Genomic DNA, 12,594 nt, shown 5'->3' with positions numbered 1-12,594 from the left:
ACACACACACACACACACACTTGCACACACACATGCATGAATAATAAACAAAATATGCTTTATTAAAAAATGAAAGTGAGGCAAGGGGCCTCATACCGTGTGCTTTGTATATCGGCTCAGTATTTTGCATCGTGGCTACTATTCCAAATGTGAATTACTACAGTTCACATTTATCTGATTGTTATCCATACTCGTTTAAAATAAATAAAGTGGTTTTACACATTCTGAGATGGTGAGGGAATATATTTTCGTCTCTTAAGGGTTTATAGTAGTGAATGCCTTTCTCTCTGATAAGCTTGCAGAGAGTATTCCAAAAGACCTTTACCTTCTGATTACTAGTGGGGATTTCAGGTTGGGTCACACTGCATCAAACTGTTTTAAAATTTATTTTACATTGTCAGGGTTTTAAAAAACTGTTACATTTTATTTTTGGCAATTCTAGTAATATTTAATTTATTGAATTTTTGTTTGTATTTCTGTAATGATTACTGATGTTGGGACATTGTCTATGGATTTTTTTTTATCTTCTGTATGTTTGCTTTTGGTAAATTGTTCATTCAAATGTCATGCTTTTTCTTAAGTTTCTTTGGTTTTATTCAAGCTTTTTAATATACCTTGAAGTCAAGTCTTTTATTAGAAATGTCTTTGAAGATATTTTCTCTTATTGTGTAAATTTTAACTATCTTAATGGTATCTTCCAAAAAGCTAAAAGTTTCCAATTTTAAAGAAGTACAATGTATCATTTAAAATACACATGCATTTTATGTCCTATTTAAAAATTACTTAAAAACCCAAATTGCAGACATTTTTTTCTTGAAAGTGTTACACTTTAGTGTTTATACTCAGGTTTGTTTTCTGGTTCAAGTCACTACTGTAGACAGCACAGGCTTAAGGTCCCGTCTTCTCCTTGTCCCCACTTCCTACAGAGATGTCCAATTGTCCAAAAGATTTTGTTTGATTTTTATATTTTGTAAGTTAAATATGCATATACATACATCTGTTCCTGTACTGTTTGTTCTGTTTTCTATGAATGCTTAACCTCCAATCACACAGCCTGGATGTGTTCAGCATTATTGTGTATTATGGAAGTCACATGCTTTGCATCCTGTAATGGTATTTTTTTTCCAGGAATGCTCTTGGCTTTTGTATTTTCTATGCATTTGATGATCAGCTCCTCACTGGGTTCTGTAGAGAGCCTTCTGGTTAGGATTGTCTTGACTCTTAGCTCAGTATGAAGTTAATGAATGCATTATCAACAGTAAATCCCATCCACGGGCACTGCAGATCTATTTGTCCTTATTTTCTTAGCAATGTTCTACAGTTATCAATGGAAAATCTTCCCTATGATTTTTTCAGATTACTAAATAATTATTTTAATGCATTGTAAATGTTTTAAAATTAATTGTAGTTTAAATCATTCCTGGATAGTAATGTATATGCGACCAGTTGCTGCATCTGTTATGTTCTGTATATTTTGATATGCAAAAGTCACTCTTCAGAGATTTTTTTCATGGTGCTTTGAAAATTTCACATGAGCTAACCATGTTGCTGAGGGGAAACTGTTTCTTATTTTATAAGACAAACGACTTTTGGGTTTTTTTCTTACTCTCAAGTTCATTACCTGCAACTTGCCGTAGAATCTTCCACTCTTAGGTCAGGTATAGCATCTTTTCCATGTGCCAGTTAGATTTATGTCATTATTTTCTAATTTTACTCCTGAGAATATAATTTGCTATTTTATGATTAGTTGTTGAACTTTGTCAAATGCTGTCCATGCACCAGTTGATAAAATCATGTGATTTTTTTCTATAAATGATAAATTCAGCAGTTAGCTTTGATTGATATCAGAGAATTTAATCATTTTTTCCATATTAGAGTGAAACCCTCATGTTTGTAGTATTGCTTTTACATATTAGCAGTTGACTCATTAATATTTTGTTGAATATATTTTGTTCATTTTCAAAAGGTGTATTTTGCTTTGGTGTTCTGAGTCTTGCTTTTCCGTTACTTGTTTGTCTAATTTTAGTCTTAAATAGTGATTGTTTCTTAAAAATAGACTGGAGGATGTTTCTTACTCTTTTATTTTTTGGAAAAATTGTGATTACTGGATGTTATTTCTTCCTTGGATGTCTAGTGCAGTTGGTGTTGAGCATAGATGGGACTAGAGATGTTATCGGATTATGAGAGAAGAAAACAGAGGTTTCTCAATATTACTGTGGATTTACCTGTCTCTCACATTAGGTCTTTCTCAGTTTCTTTGGGGATAAACATCCCAGATATTTTGATTTCTTGCTGCCAGGAGTGTGCCTTAGCATTGAGGTTGCCCTGTGTTCCTAGAAGGCTGACCACTTACGACAAGTGATCTTCCTTTGGAGTTGACTGTAAATGACAGGCATTTGTTGTCTTGCTAATTTGTTTTGCTGTAAACTTTCTCAATTTTATAGCCACTTCAACTCTCTTTTGATGTATTTCTGTTTAAGATACCTTTAAAAACCCTTTACCTTTAACTGAATTTACTCTCTCTGAAGTGATTACTTTTTAATCCCATGTAGTTAGTCAGTTTATATGTTCTGATCTATTGTGAAAAAACCCCAGTCTTTTGTTTTAGATCATTTACATTTATTGTAATTATTAATGGTTGAATTATAGTCTAGCATTTTATTTTTTATTTTCATTCACTTGTCTTTTGTGTTCCACAAACCTTTCTTTTTACTTTCTTTCAAGTTACTTTGATATTTTGTACCCATTATAACTATTTTGTTTTTAGACTCACACCTCTATGTAGTATTTTAACTCGTGTTATGGAGTATATAAACATGTTCCACCATCTATGCAGACACCCATGTTACCATTTATGTTAGAGTTAAGCTAGGTTAAGTTAGATAGACCTTACTATCCTATGGGTTCCTTTACTCTTCTGTGTTATGATTATCTTACATATGAAAATTGATACCCATTTAGATAATTTCTAAGTATTTTAACTATTAGAAGAATGGTCACCCAAGGATATCTATATCCTAACACCTACAGTCTGAGTATGATGCTTTATGTGGCCAAGGGATTTCATACTTGTCATTAAGGCTAAGAAGGAGTGATTATCCTGGGGTATGCAAATAGTTTTAATATTATTGTACAAATCTGGTTAGGCCAGAGAAGATTTTCAGGTTGCATTTCGAGAACTGGAGAGGTCTAATAGGACTTTCCTTACTGTGGGTGGCTCTAAAGACAAAAAGGGAGAACGAGCCAAGGGGTGCACACACTGTTTAAAGCAGCATTGGAACTCTCCTCCCCAGCTTGCAGAATGGATGTATTCTTGTCAGTGCATGGAGACACTGATGATGGAGTCACCATGAAGGGAATTGTAAGATCACAAATGTTGTTGTTTTAGGCAATTAAACTTGTAACAGTTTGTTCTGTAGCGACACAGAACCAGCAGAACCAGCAGACATTTTCCAGGGTTGGGGAAGCCTCCTGTGGTTACCCCACTATCCACCATTCTGCTCTTACTTCCCTCTTGATATAGCAGATGTCACTGTAATCATGCTAAGGTCCCTTGTTAAACTGAGCAGAAGTTGCTCACCCTTTCTGGCTTTGGTCATAGTCCATTATCTAGTGTGTATGATAAAATATACATCACCTTAGGGTTCCTGTGGCGTCTGGAACCCCGTGTCCCAGTTTCTCCCAATCACTCTACCAGCGGAGCTCCACCTCTCATCTTCTAGCATGTTGATGGATTTCTTTTGTTAGTTTAAATCTCACTTATAAATAAAGTGCTGGACATGAAGATGTGCTCATAGCGAGAGAGAACCCTTTTTAAAGTCTAGTACAGTCAACCATTTTGACCAAAATTTCATTTTTTTTTTTTTTGGCCAATTTATGTGTTCGATTATCTATGGAGAAATGGCAGGATCTCACATAACCTAAGCTGGTCTTGGACTCCCAATGTAGTTGAAGATGACCTTGAAGATGACCTTGAAGTCTGATCTGTCTTCTTCATCTTCCGAGTGCTGAGATCACATGTGCGACATGACACCTATCTATGTGGGCTGCTATCAGTAGAACCTATTGCATGCTGGGTGAGCACTCTTGTAGCTAATCAATTATTTTTTAAAAATAGATATTGCCTAGGTAATAAATCAGAAAATTAGGTGGTTCAAACATGAGAGATTTGTTATTGGACATTTCTCTAGGGTTCTAGAGGGAGTCTTACTGTGCTAGATCAAGTTTATGCCAACACTGCTCTCTGCCAGAGGTTCTGGAAGAAAGTTTTTTTGTTTTTGTTTTTGTTTTTTTGTGTTTTTTTTTGTTTGTTTGTTTCCCTTTCTGTACTAGAGTTTGTTGCAGCTCCTTGACTCATCGCTCTTCTTATACTGTTTCACTCGGATCCACCCCCTGATTCCTCCTCTTCCACAGATGGGAATGTTGTGAGGATACTGGGCGCCTGTCTCTACTTACATCCCTCTCATTTCTCTTCCAATCATAATTTAAATAGCACTATTCCTTAATACACATTTCATGTAGCCATTGTTGATATTAGTTGATATTATAATGATATGATATTTATTGATATTGTATTGTTCAATATTTGAATGTACTATTGTAGAAAGATCTTTAATTCACCCAAGAAATAGTTTCCTTTTCATTTATTTTGTATAATTTAGCAAATTTGAGATGTTGTATAACTGCCCTTCAATCCTTACATGGGAGCCTTGGAATAGTTCTCAAAGTTTGTAAGATTTGTCTTAAAATTTAGTGAAAATTTTAATTAAGGGGGATTGATAAATACTATAGATGAAGTTCCAAAATTCTTATCCCCCGTTAAATATTCCAAGAACTTAGGTAGACATGTCTCCCCATCACTACTGTGGTGTATGTAGCAATGTCTGACTTGATGAATGCAGTGTGTGACATATCCTGTTCTGCCTATGGCTTGATGTGTTTGGTTCAAGTTTTGTTGAAAGCAGATTCTGATTAATTGGAGGAGGGTTCAGAACTCTCTAGAAACAGGTGGACGTTTTACTTACTCTTGAAACTCTTAACTTATTCGTGATGGAAGATAACTGACTTAAAAATTCAATGCAAAAGTTAGGTAGCTCTTGAAAAATATATATGCCATTGATTTTTAATCTATTCTAAGATTCACAAGTAATCCCACTCTTTTAGTCCTAAGAATGTATGGGGAGGGGGCTGAGTAAAGTCTACATAAGTATGGTCAACAGTGAGTGGGGCTTCTTAGTCTCCCGGGCCTAATTATTAATTAATTTTATTAATCTTTTGCTTAATAAAAATACACTTCTTACTATGTATCTACAAACCTACTTATCAACCTACCTACCATCCTATTATCCGTCCTTCGTCTTTCTGTTCATCTAGCATCATCCATCCATCTATCCATCCATCCATCCATCCATGCATTGTCTTATCTGTATCATCTTTTCATTCTAACACGTACTGACAGTAGAATCTCTTTGCCCTGCCCTTTGACCCTGGCTGCTGTGTAGGGTCCTGGACTTTGGGTTTGGGAAGCACGCTAAGGTTTCTGGAGCTGTCCAGCATCTCCTGGCTTCTGGCTAAGTTCTGTGTGCTGTCTGTTCCTGGAGGCTCTCCAGCGCCCCGCCCTGGGCAGAGAGCCTCTCAGTCAGGGCTGGCCAGGCTTCCCCTGCTCAATACCCATCTTCTCCGGTCTCCCTCGCCAGTCCAGCTTCACCTAGGAGTCTTGCGTGCTTTGGCTGGGTTCCTTTTCCCGCCCGGGAGGGGGTGCCCTGCGCCCGGGGCTGCCGCGAAGCATGAGTGTCTAAGTGAGGGCTTCCCTCTTTTGCCCGAGGCGGCCGGGTGCCTTTCTTTGCAACCTCGCCTCCTGCGGCTGGGTGGTCCTTTCTCTCACCGGGCTTTGGAGACACGCGCCGGATTTCGAGGGGGTGAGTGCAAACGCCGCCCATCAACTTGGCACCTGGCGTTGTGATCCTAGGATCCCGAGCGGAGGCTGCGGTTGCGGGCTGGCGAGGGTGGTTGAGGACCTCTGCGGGCAGGGCTGGCTGGACCCGGCGCTGCGTGTGCCGGGGGGGGGGGGGAAAGAGGCCGCCCCGCCCGCGCCCCGGCTCGCGCCCCGCCCTCCCGGAGCGGTCTCCGGCGGCTCCAGGCTCTCGCCATTGTCTCCGCCTTTCCAACAGGTTCGGGCGCGGGAGCGCGGGCGGGTGCGGGGCGGTCCGGCCCGGCTTTCCCGGAGCCGCCTCCCTTCCTCCGCGTGCGCGCCCGGGCCGCGTGGCTCGGCGGGGCGCTGCTCGGTGCAGGTCCCCGCAGGTCCCCGCGAGCCTGACCCGGCTGCGGCCCGCCGCGTGCGGGAGCGATGAGCGCAGAGGCGGCTCCAAGTTCGGCGCGCACCCGGGGGGGCCGCCCCGCTTGGTCTTAGGTGTCTGAGCCCGGGTGACGACGCCGAGGCGGTCGCAGGCGGGGCCAGCTCGGCTTTCCCGCTTCACTCCCAGCACCTCTTGGTTTTTATCTTTATTTTTAAAGAGGGAGACGATGGACTGAGACGATGCACGCCATGGAATCCCGGGTGTTACTGAGAACGTTCTGCGTGATCCTCGGGCTCGGAGCGGGTGAGTGGCCGCTGAGCTGGGCCGGGATGCTCCCCGCCATGGGGTCGCCAACCGGTGTCCCTCTGGATTGGGGAGCTCTGGGGAGCATTTTGGTCCTTTCTGTGCTTGTCCTGGGAACAGCGAGGCGGGTAACACCCTTAGGGTCTGTGGCTGAGGGGGAACTTTGCACAGAGAGGGGCTTAAAGTAGGTCAGGAGATGGGACCCAGCGCTCTGCTATTTTAAGCTTGACAGAGCGTCCAGGTAAGGCTCTCCCTGTGGAGGAGCGAGTTGCCTCTTGTCAGCACTTCCAATCTCGTCGCCAAGACGCGTGCTTTCTTTGCTGCTGTGGAAGCTTGTGTTTTAATGGCCCCCTTTCTTTCTTTCTTTCTTTCCTACCCTTACCCACTCCCACCAGTTTGGGGGCTTGGTGTGGACCCCTCCCTACAGATTGACGTCTTAACAGAGTTAGAACTTGGGGAGTCCACAGCTGGAGTGCGCCAAGTCCCGGGACTGCATAATGGGACGAAAGCCTTCCTCTTCCAAGGTATGGCCCAGTGTGGAGCCCCATGTATGTTGCGGGGGAGCTGGCCCTGCGGCTTCGGATAACTTGGCTTGGCGCTGCACGCTGCACAGGGCGGGCGGAGAGTCCCAGCTAGGGCGAGGGGGTCTCTGTGCGCTCAGGACCTGACTCTTTTTAAGTGGGTTCTTCCCCCTCCCCTCATTCCCCGCGCCCCCCTCCTCCTCCTCACTTGGTGCACTTGGCGGTTCTAATGGATAGTGGCTTAATTACCGACTAGAAACTCCAGAGGCAGATGGGTGATTTGGGCGTCCAGGGAACAATAAATTGTAACACAAACGCCTCATTTGGGTGGAATGGATTTGGGAAGGAAACAAGATAGCTCGATCTTGGTTAAGATACTGACCTCCCAAAGTTTCGGCGCTGTGGTGCCTGACCAAAGGAATTCCTTTATGGTATTTTTACTGCACATCTCTACTTGAAGCACAGTTACCATGGAACGCTCCCCATCCATTCTCCCTTTCCAATCAGCGGTGAGGGGAAGGCAATGGTACTGTTAAGATTATTCTGAAATCATTTCAAGGGGACGTTCACAGAAGCATAGCCCCATATCACCATAATTGTACGTGTAGAATTTTAAAACTTTTCTTTTTCTTTTTGAACTTAGTGGACATTGGCTATTCATTATTGTCCAGACTTCAAATCATATTTGTATACTGTTCAGTCAAAACCAAATTTCAGGAAATAAAAAAAAAGCCAGCCCGCAAATTGATTGAGTAAAGCTTTTGAAAACTTCTCGCCTTGTGGGAAGGTACTTAACCTGAGGGTGTAAAAGGGGCTAAACTGTCCAAGGAGATGGAATTTAAAAAGAGGCACAGGGGATGGATGCCCTGTGTCCTGAAGATCAAGGCACCCCCACCACACATGGTGTGTGTGTGTGTGTGTGTGTGTGTGTGTGTGTTATGTGTTTCTTTTGCTATTGGGAACTATGGCTTCGAAGTCGTGCAACTTATAATTACTGAAACGTTGGCTATGCAAAATGCAACCAACCCAGCACATCTGCCATCAAGAAGCAGACATAGTATGCAACTTGGATGTTTCTGTGGTGGCGCTGTTGCTGCATTCAGCCAGTGCGTGTCACCATGGACAGCAGCTCTTGAGCTTTCTGTAGGGAGAGGGAAAAACTGACATGTGTTGCATTTAAGAGGAATTTGTGTTCATAATAAATAAAAACATAAGCTCTTTAAATAAGGGTTTCAGTTAAGGTTGTTAATGAGTGTTTTTATTGTAACGAGTGTTTATGATATTTTCTTTACTCTCAGATGCTTTGGGGAGGGTGGGGCTGGGATACTGAAGACAATAGCTAAATGTAATCAAGGAAATAGAGCTCAATTTTCAGCAAAATTTCAGTTGAATAGAAATGTAATTAGGTGTAGGCTTTAGACTTATTCTCTGTGTTATTTCTATCTTTCATGCTTAGTTTCTTAGAACAGGGACTTAATATTTTAGGACTTGATAGTTTGGCTAAATAGAAACCGTAACAAACCAAGTTTCTAATAATCGTCTGCATTGTATTGAATTGTTATGGTAACCTCAAAGGCTCCCTTTAGCCATCCTAAGGGTACTTCCTCTACAAAGTGTCCATCTGTCACAAGTAGAAACCAGCAATGTACCTTTTATGTGAGACAATTGGACAGTCACATATTGAACAGTATGACAGTTTCTAGGTAATAGTCTCAGGGCATCAGTTTCTTTTCTGGTTAATTTAAAACAATATTTATTTCGCTATAAGTAGCCAGTTTCTTTAAGGTATGCATTGTGATTAAAAAAAAATTACCATGGCTAATGTCATATGTTTTCTTTGAATAGTGCTCAGTTGGTGGATGTCAGTTTCCACTGGTGAACTCCTTTTGTTTCCTAGCTAATACCAAGCTCAATACTAGAAAGAGCAAACGCTTAACAAATATAGTTTTCATTTAAAGATGGGGAAGTACACTTCCTGCCACCTTAAGTCTCTTTGTGTAGTAACCACAATTTACTGTCCACTGTGTCCTTGTGAGGCATGCGTTCCTGATGTATTGATTGTACTTTAGTAACTTCTCTTATAAGATTTGAATTCCCAAGTCAGTGACAAGTGACTGACGGGTGGTTCTGCATCGCCTTGGCAGGTCTTTCCTCAGAGGCTAGGCAAGCAGCAGGTTTGATAAGAACTCAGCCCTGTGCTGTGCTGTTTCACTGGATCCCACGGGGCTTAGAGAGACAAGAGCATTCAGACTGAGAAGAGTTTTGAGGTTCCATTTATAGTGAATTGAGAATGCTGCCAGTATTTTATATAGTGTGTAAAATGTCATAGCAAGAATAGAAACAAATAAAAAAAAAATCTGTGAGGTGCTCCCAGATTTCATACAAACTTCTTGTACAAGTGTCCTGTGCTACCAGATATATTCTAAACAAGGTGAAGTGATTTCTGAACCATCAATTGCTTCTCCAACAGATAACAAAACTACCTTTGAAATAAGAAATCTCAAAACACGTTGGCCTCATGACTTTTTACTTATTTAGTATTTTTCATCTTGGTTTCTTTATTTTCTCTTTCTGATTTCTGATATACATGTATTTTGGTATTTTGAAACTATGAATATTTTAAACTATGTATTTAAAAAAAAACTACTGTGAAATAGAAATCTACTGTTTAACATTTTCTTTTATATTCATAGTAAAACCTATACTTCCAAACCATCACTTTTTATTGAAACATCAACCATAATGCTGCAGCACCATTTTATTGTTGCTAAAAATTTGATTTACAGTTGCTTTGAAAATTTAATGAGATTTCAAACTCAACCATTCCTTAATACTTGTGGGCTTTGGATTATGCCTGTTATAATAATTACTTAATTTATCTGGGCAGTAGTTTGGGGTTCTAGTCATTTCTGGCTGTAATGTGACACACAGTCCCAAACACACTTATTATGCTTTTAAAGAGTACAGCAGCATATGCTGGTAATGAAAAGACTTGCGGCAGGGTGTAAGGAGTTTCAATTCTAAGGACTATTAAAAGGGCGAATAGATTCTCCCTTCCTTGCTTTGGAGCCTCGCTAGTGTTTTGGCAGATAATGATCATAATAATTTTATTTTCTCTGTGTACATGAGAGATCATAAGGGATAAAGCATACACACAAACTTAGCATGGGTTTCAGCTCTTTGATCATAACAGTTCGTCCAGGCTCCCAAAATAGATAATCTCATCTGCTGTCTTAGGAAAATGCCTTCTGAAGTGTTTGTAGATTGCATAATCTCATTAACCCCCGAAGGGTAGATAAAATCAAAAAATTTCCCCTTACTTGGTAACTTAAAAGTAACCTTAGTAATTCTTCGTAGAGAACTTTTACATCTCAAAGGAAAGGTGCTCCTAGGTATTTGGTGGTCTGCCAGTGACCCTGGTGGGTGACTTGTTACAGCGCAAGGGGCTGATGAGGGTCTTCAGTGTGTGTGAGCTGCACCTCTCATGGGTGTGACAGGACACTTGAAAAAGCACCTTGAAGGAATGATTACTTTCAACTTGCAATTCGAAGGGGTGAGAGTGGCTGTGTCTCTGGTGCAAGGAGCATGGGTGAGGGCGAGGCATGAGTGAGGGTGAGGCATGGGTGAGGGTGAGGCATGGGTGAGGGCGAGGCATGGGTGAGGGCGAGGCATGGGTGAGGGCGAGGCGTGAGTGAGGGCGAGGCATGAGTGAGGGTGAGGCATAGGTGAGGGTGAAGCATGGGTGAAGGTGAGGCATGGGTGAGGGCGAGTCATGGGTGAGGGCGAGGCATGGGTGAGGGTGAGGCATGGGTGAGGACGAGGCATGGGTGAGGGCGAGTCATGGGTGAGGGCGAGGCATGGGTGAGGGCGAGTCATGGGTGAGGGTGAGGCATGGGTGAGGGTGAGGCATGGGTGAGGGTCAGGCATAGGTGAGGGCGAGGCATGGGTGAGGGCGAGTCATGGGTGAGGGCGAGGCATGGGTGAGGGTGAGGCATGGGTGAGGACGAGGCATGGGTGAGGGTCAGGCATGGGTGAGGACGAGGCATGGGTGAGGGTCAGGCATAGGTGAGGGTGAGGCATGGGTGAGGGCGAGGCATGGGTGAGGGTCAGGCATAGGTGAGGGTGAGGCATGGGTAAGGGTGAGGCATGGGTGAGGGTGAGGCATGGGTGAGGGTGAGGCATGGGTGAGGGTGAGGCATGGGTGAGGGTCAGGCATCTTGTGTGGAGGAAGGAGGGAGGGATGAACGCTGATCCTCAGGACTCTCTATCCCATTTTTCTTTGTATTCAGTCTGAGCCCATAGTCTCCGGACCACCTGCATTCAGGGCAGGTCTTTCTCAGTGAAACCCCATTGAGACACACCCTCTCAGACACAAACAGAAGCATGTCTCAATCTATGGTAATCCTAAATTCAGTTAAGTTGACAGTGAAAATTAACTGTTATAGTGGGAGCCTGTGAGCTTCAGGGCTATGGCTGTGGGTGCTTCTCTGACAGAGAAAAATAACACAGTGATCAGAGATGGCCTTAGAACCCAGGTAGACCCAGGCAAAATGTCACAAGCTGTGCTACTCGTGAGGACACTCATGAGGGTGCTTACTTCTCTGAGCTTTAGTACCCTTGATGATGAAGCAAATGCTGTTATAAGTTACGTTCATCCACCCAAATTATTGTTGTATAATTACTAGGTCAGTGAAACTAATTTTGAACCTCTGACCTGAATTATGAAATAATAAATATAGTAACAACTGATAAACTCTGCCAAGTTTCTTTTTTCTTTTTTAATTTATCGGTGATAGGTAGCTAATGTATTTTGTTGCATAGAAGTGGCTGCCTCTGTAAGGAATACCTAACCCTACGGAAGTAGCTTTGGAATCAAGCGTTGGGCACATAGAATTCTGAGGAGCACCTCAGGGCTTCTGTGTTTAGGCTTCACATCGGTTGAAGCAGTCTCTTGGGACCTTTAAATGCTGTGTGACCAGTTTTAACGCTTCCCCCTTCATTGCTGATCTGTCTCCTTTGGATATGGTTTTGTGACCAGTTTTAACGCTTCCCCCTTCATTGCTGATCTATCTCCTTTGGATATGGTTTGCTTACATCAGGTGAGGCTTTGCCAGTGCTGCTTATAGTTATAAAACCTTCTAGGTCTCAGTTTGTTGTATCCCTCTATTCCCTGATGTAGTCAATCAGTCAGTCAGTGTGCCCGTCCATCTGTCTGTCTGTCCGTCTATCCATCCATCCACCCATCCATCACATTCTTCCTTTCTTTTCCTTTTCCCTTTTCCTTTCCCTTCCCCTTTCCCCTTCCCTTTTCCCCTTCCCTTTCCCCTTTCCCTTTCCCCTTCTCCTTCCCCTTTCCCTTTCTCCTTCCCCTCCCCCTTTCTCCTTCCCCTTCCTCCCTCCCTTTCCCCTCCCTCCTTCCCTCCTTCCCTCCCTCCTTCCTTCTTCCTTCCTTCCTTCCTTCCTTCCTTCCTTCC

At 42.8% G+C, this 12,594-nt stretch overlaps 1 protein-coding gene across 2 annotated transcripts in view; it reads left to right on the top strand.

The window, feature by feature from the left end:
• Nucleotides 1-5,634: 5,634 nt before the first annotated feature.
• The window catches only part of Nell2 (neural EGFL like 2), a 307,759-nt gene continuing 300,799 nt past the window's right edge, over nt 5,635-12,594 (top strand). The window contains exons 1-3 of one of the 2 annotated variants that reach the window (XM_029547891.1): nt 5,635-5,918; nt 6,514-6,599; nt 6,995-7,123. In XM_029547891.1, coding sequence (XP_029403751.1) covers nt 6,536-6,599; nt 6,995-7,123 — 193 coding nt within the window. In that variant the 5' untranslated portion in view covers nt 5,635-5,918; nt 6,514-6,535. Of the gene's footprint in view, nt 5,919-6,083; nt 6,171-6,513; nt 6,600-6,994; nt 7,124-12,594 lie in introns of those variants that run through there. The other variant, XM_021216187.2, reaches the window with a different exon arrangement.

The sequence above is a fragment of the Mus pahari genome, chromosome 17 (genome assembly GCF_900095145.1).
Source record: "Mus pahari chromosome 17, PAHARI_EIJ_v1.1, whole genome shotgun sequence".
Lineage (NCBI taxonomy): Eukaryota > Metazoa > Chordata > Mammalia > Rodentia > Muridae > Mus > Mus pahari.
Note: the sequence above shows the minus strand (reverse complement) of the source record. Positions and strands in the feature narration are given on the sequence as shown.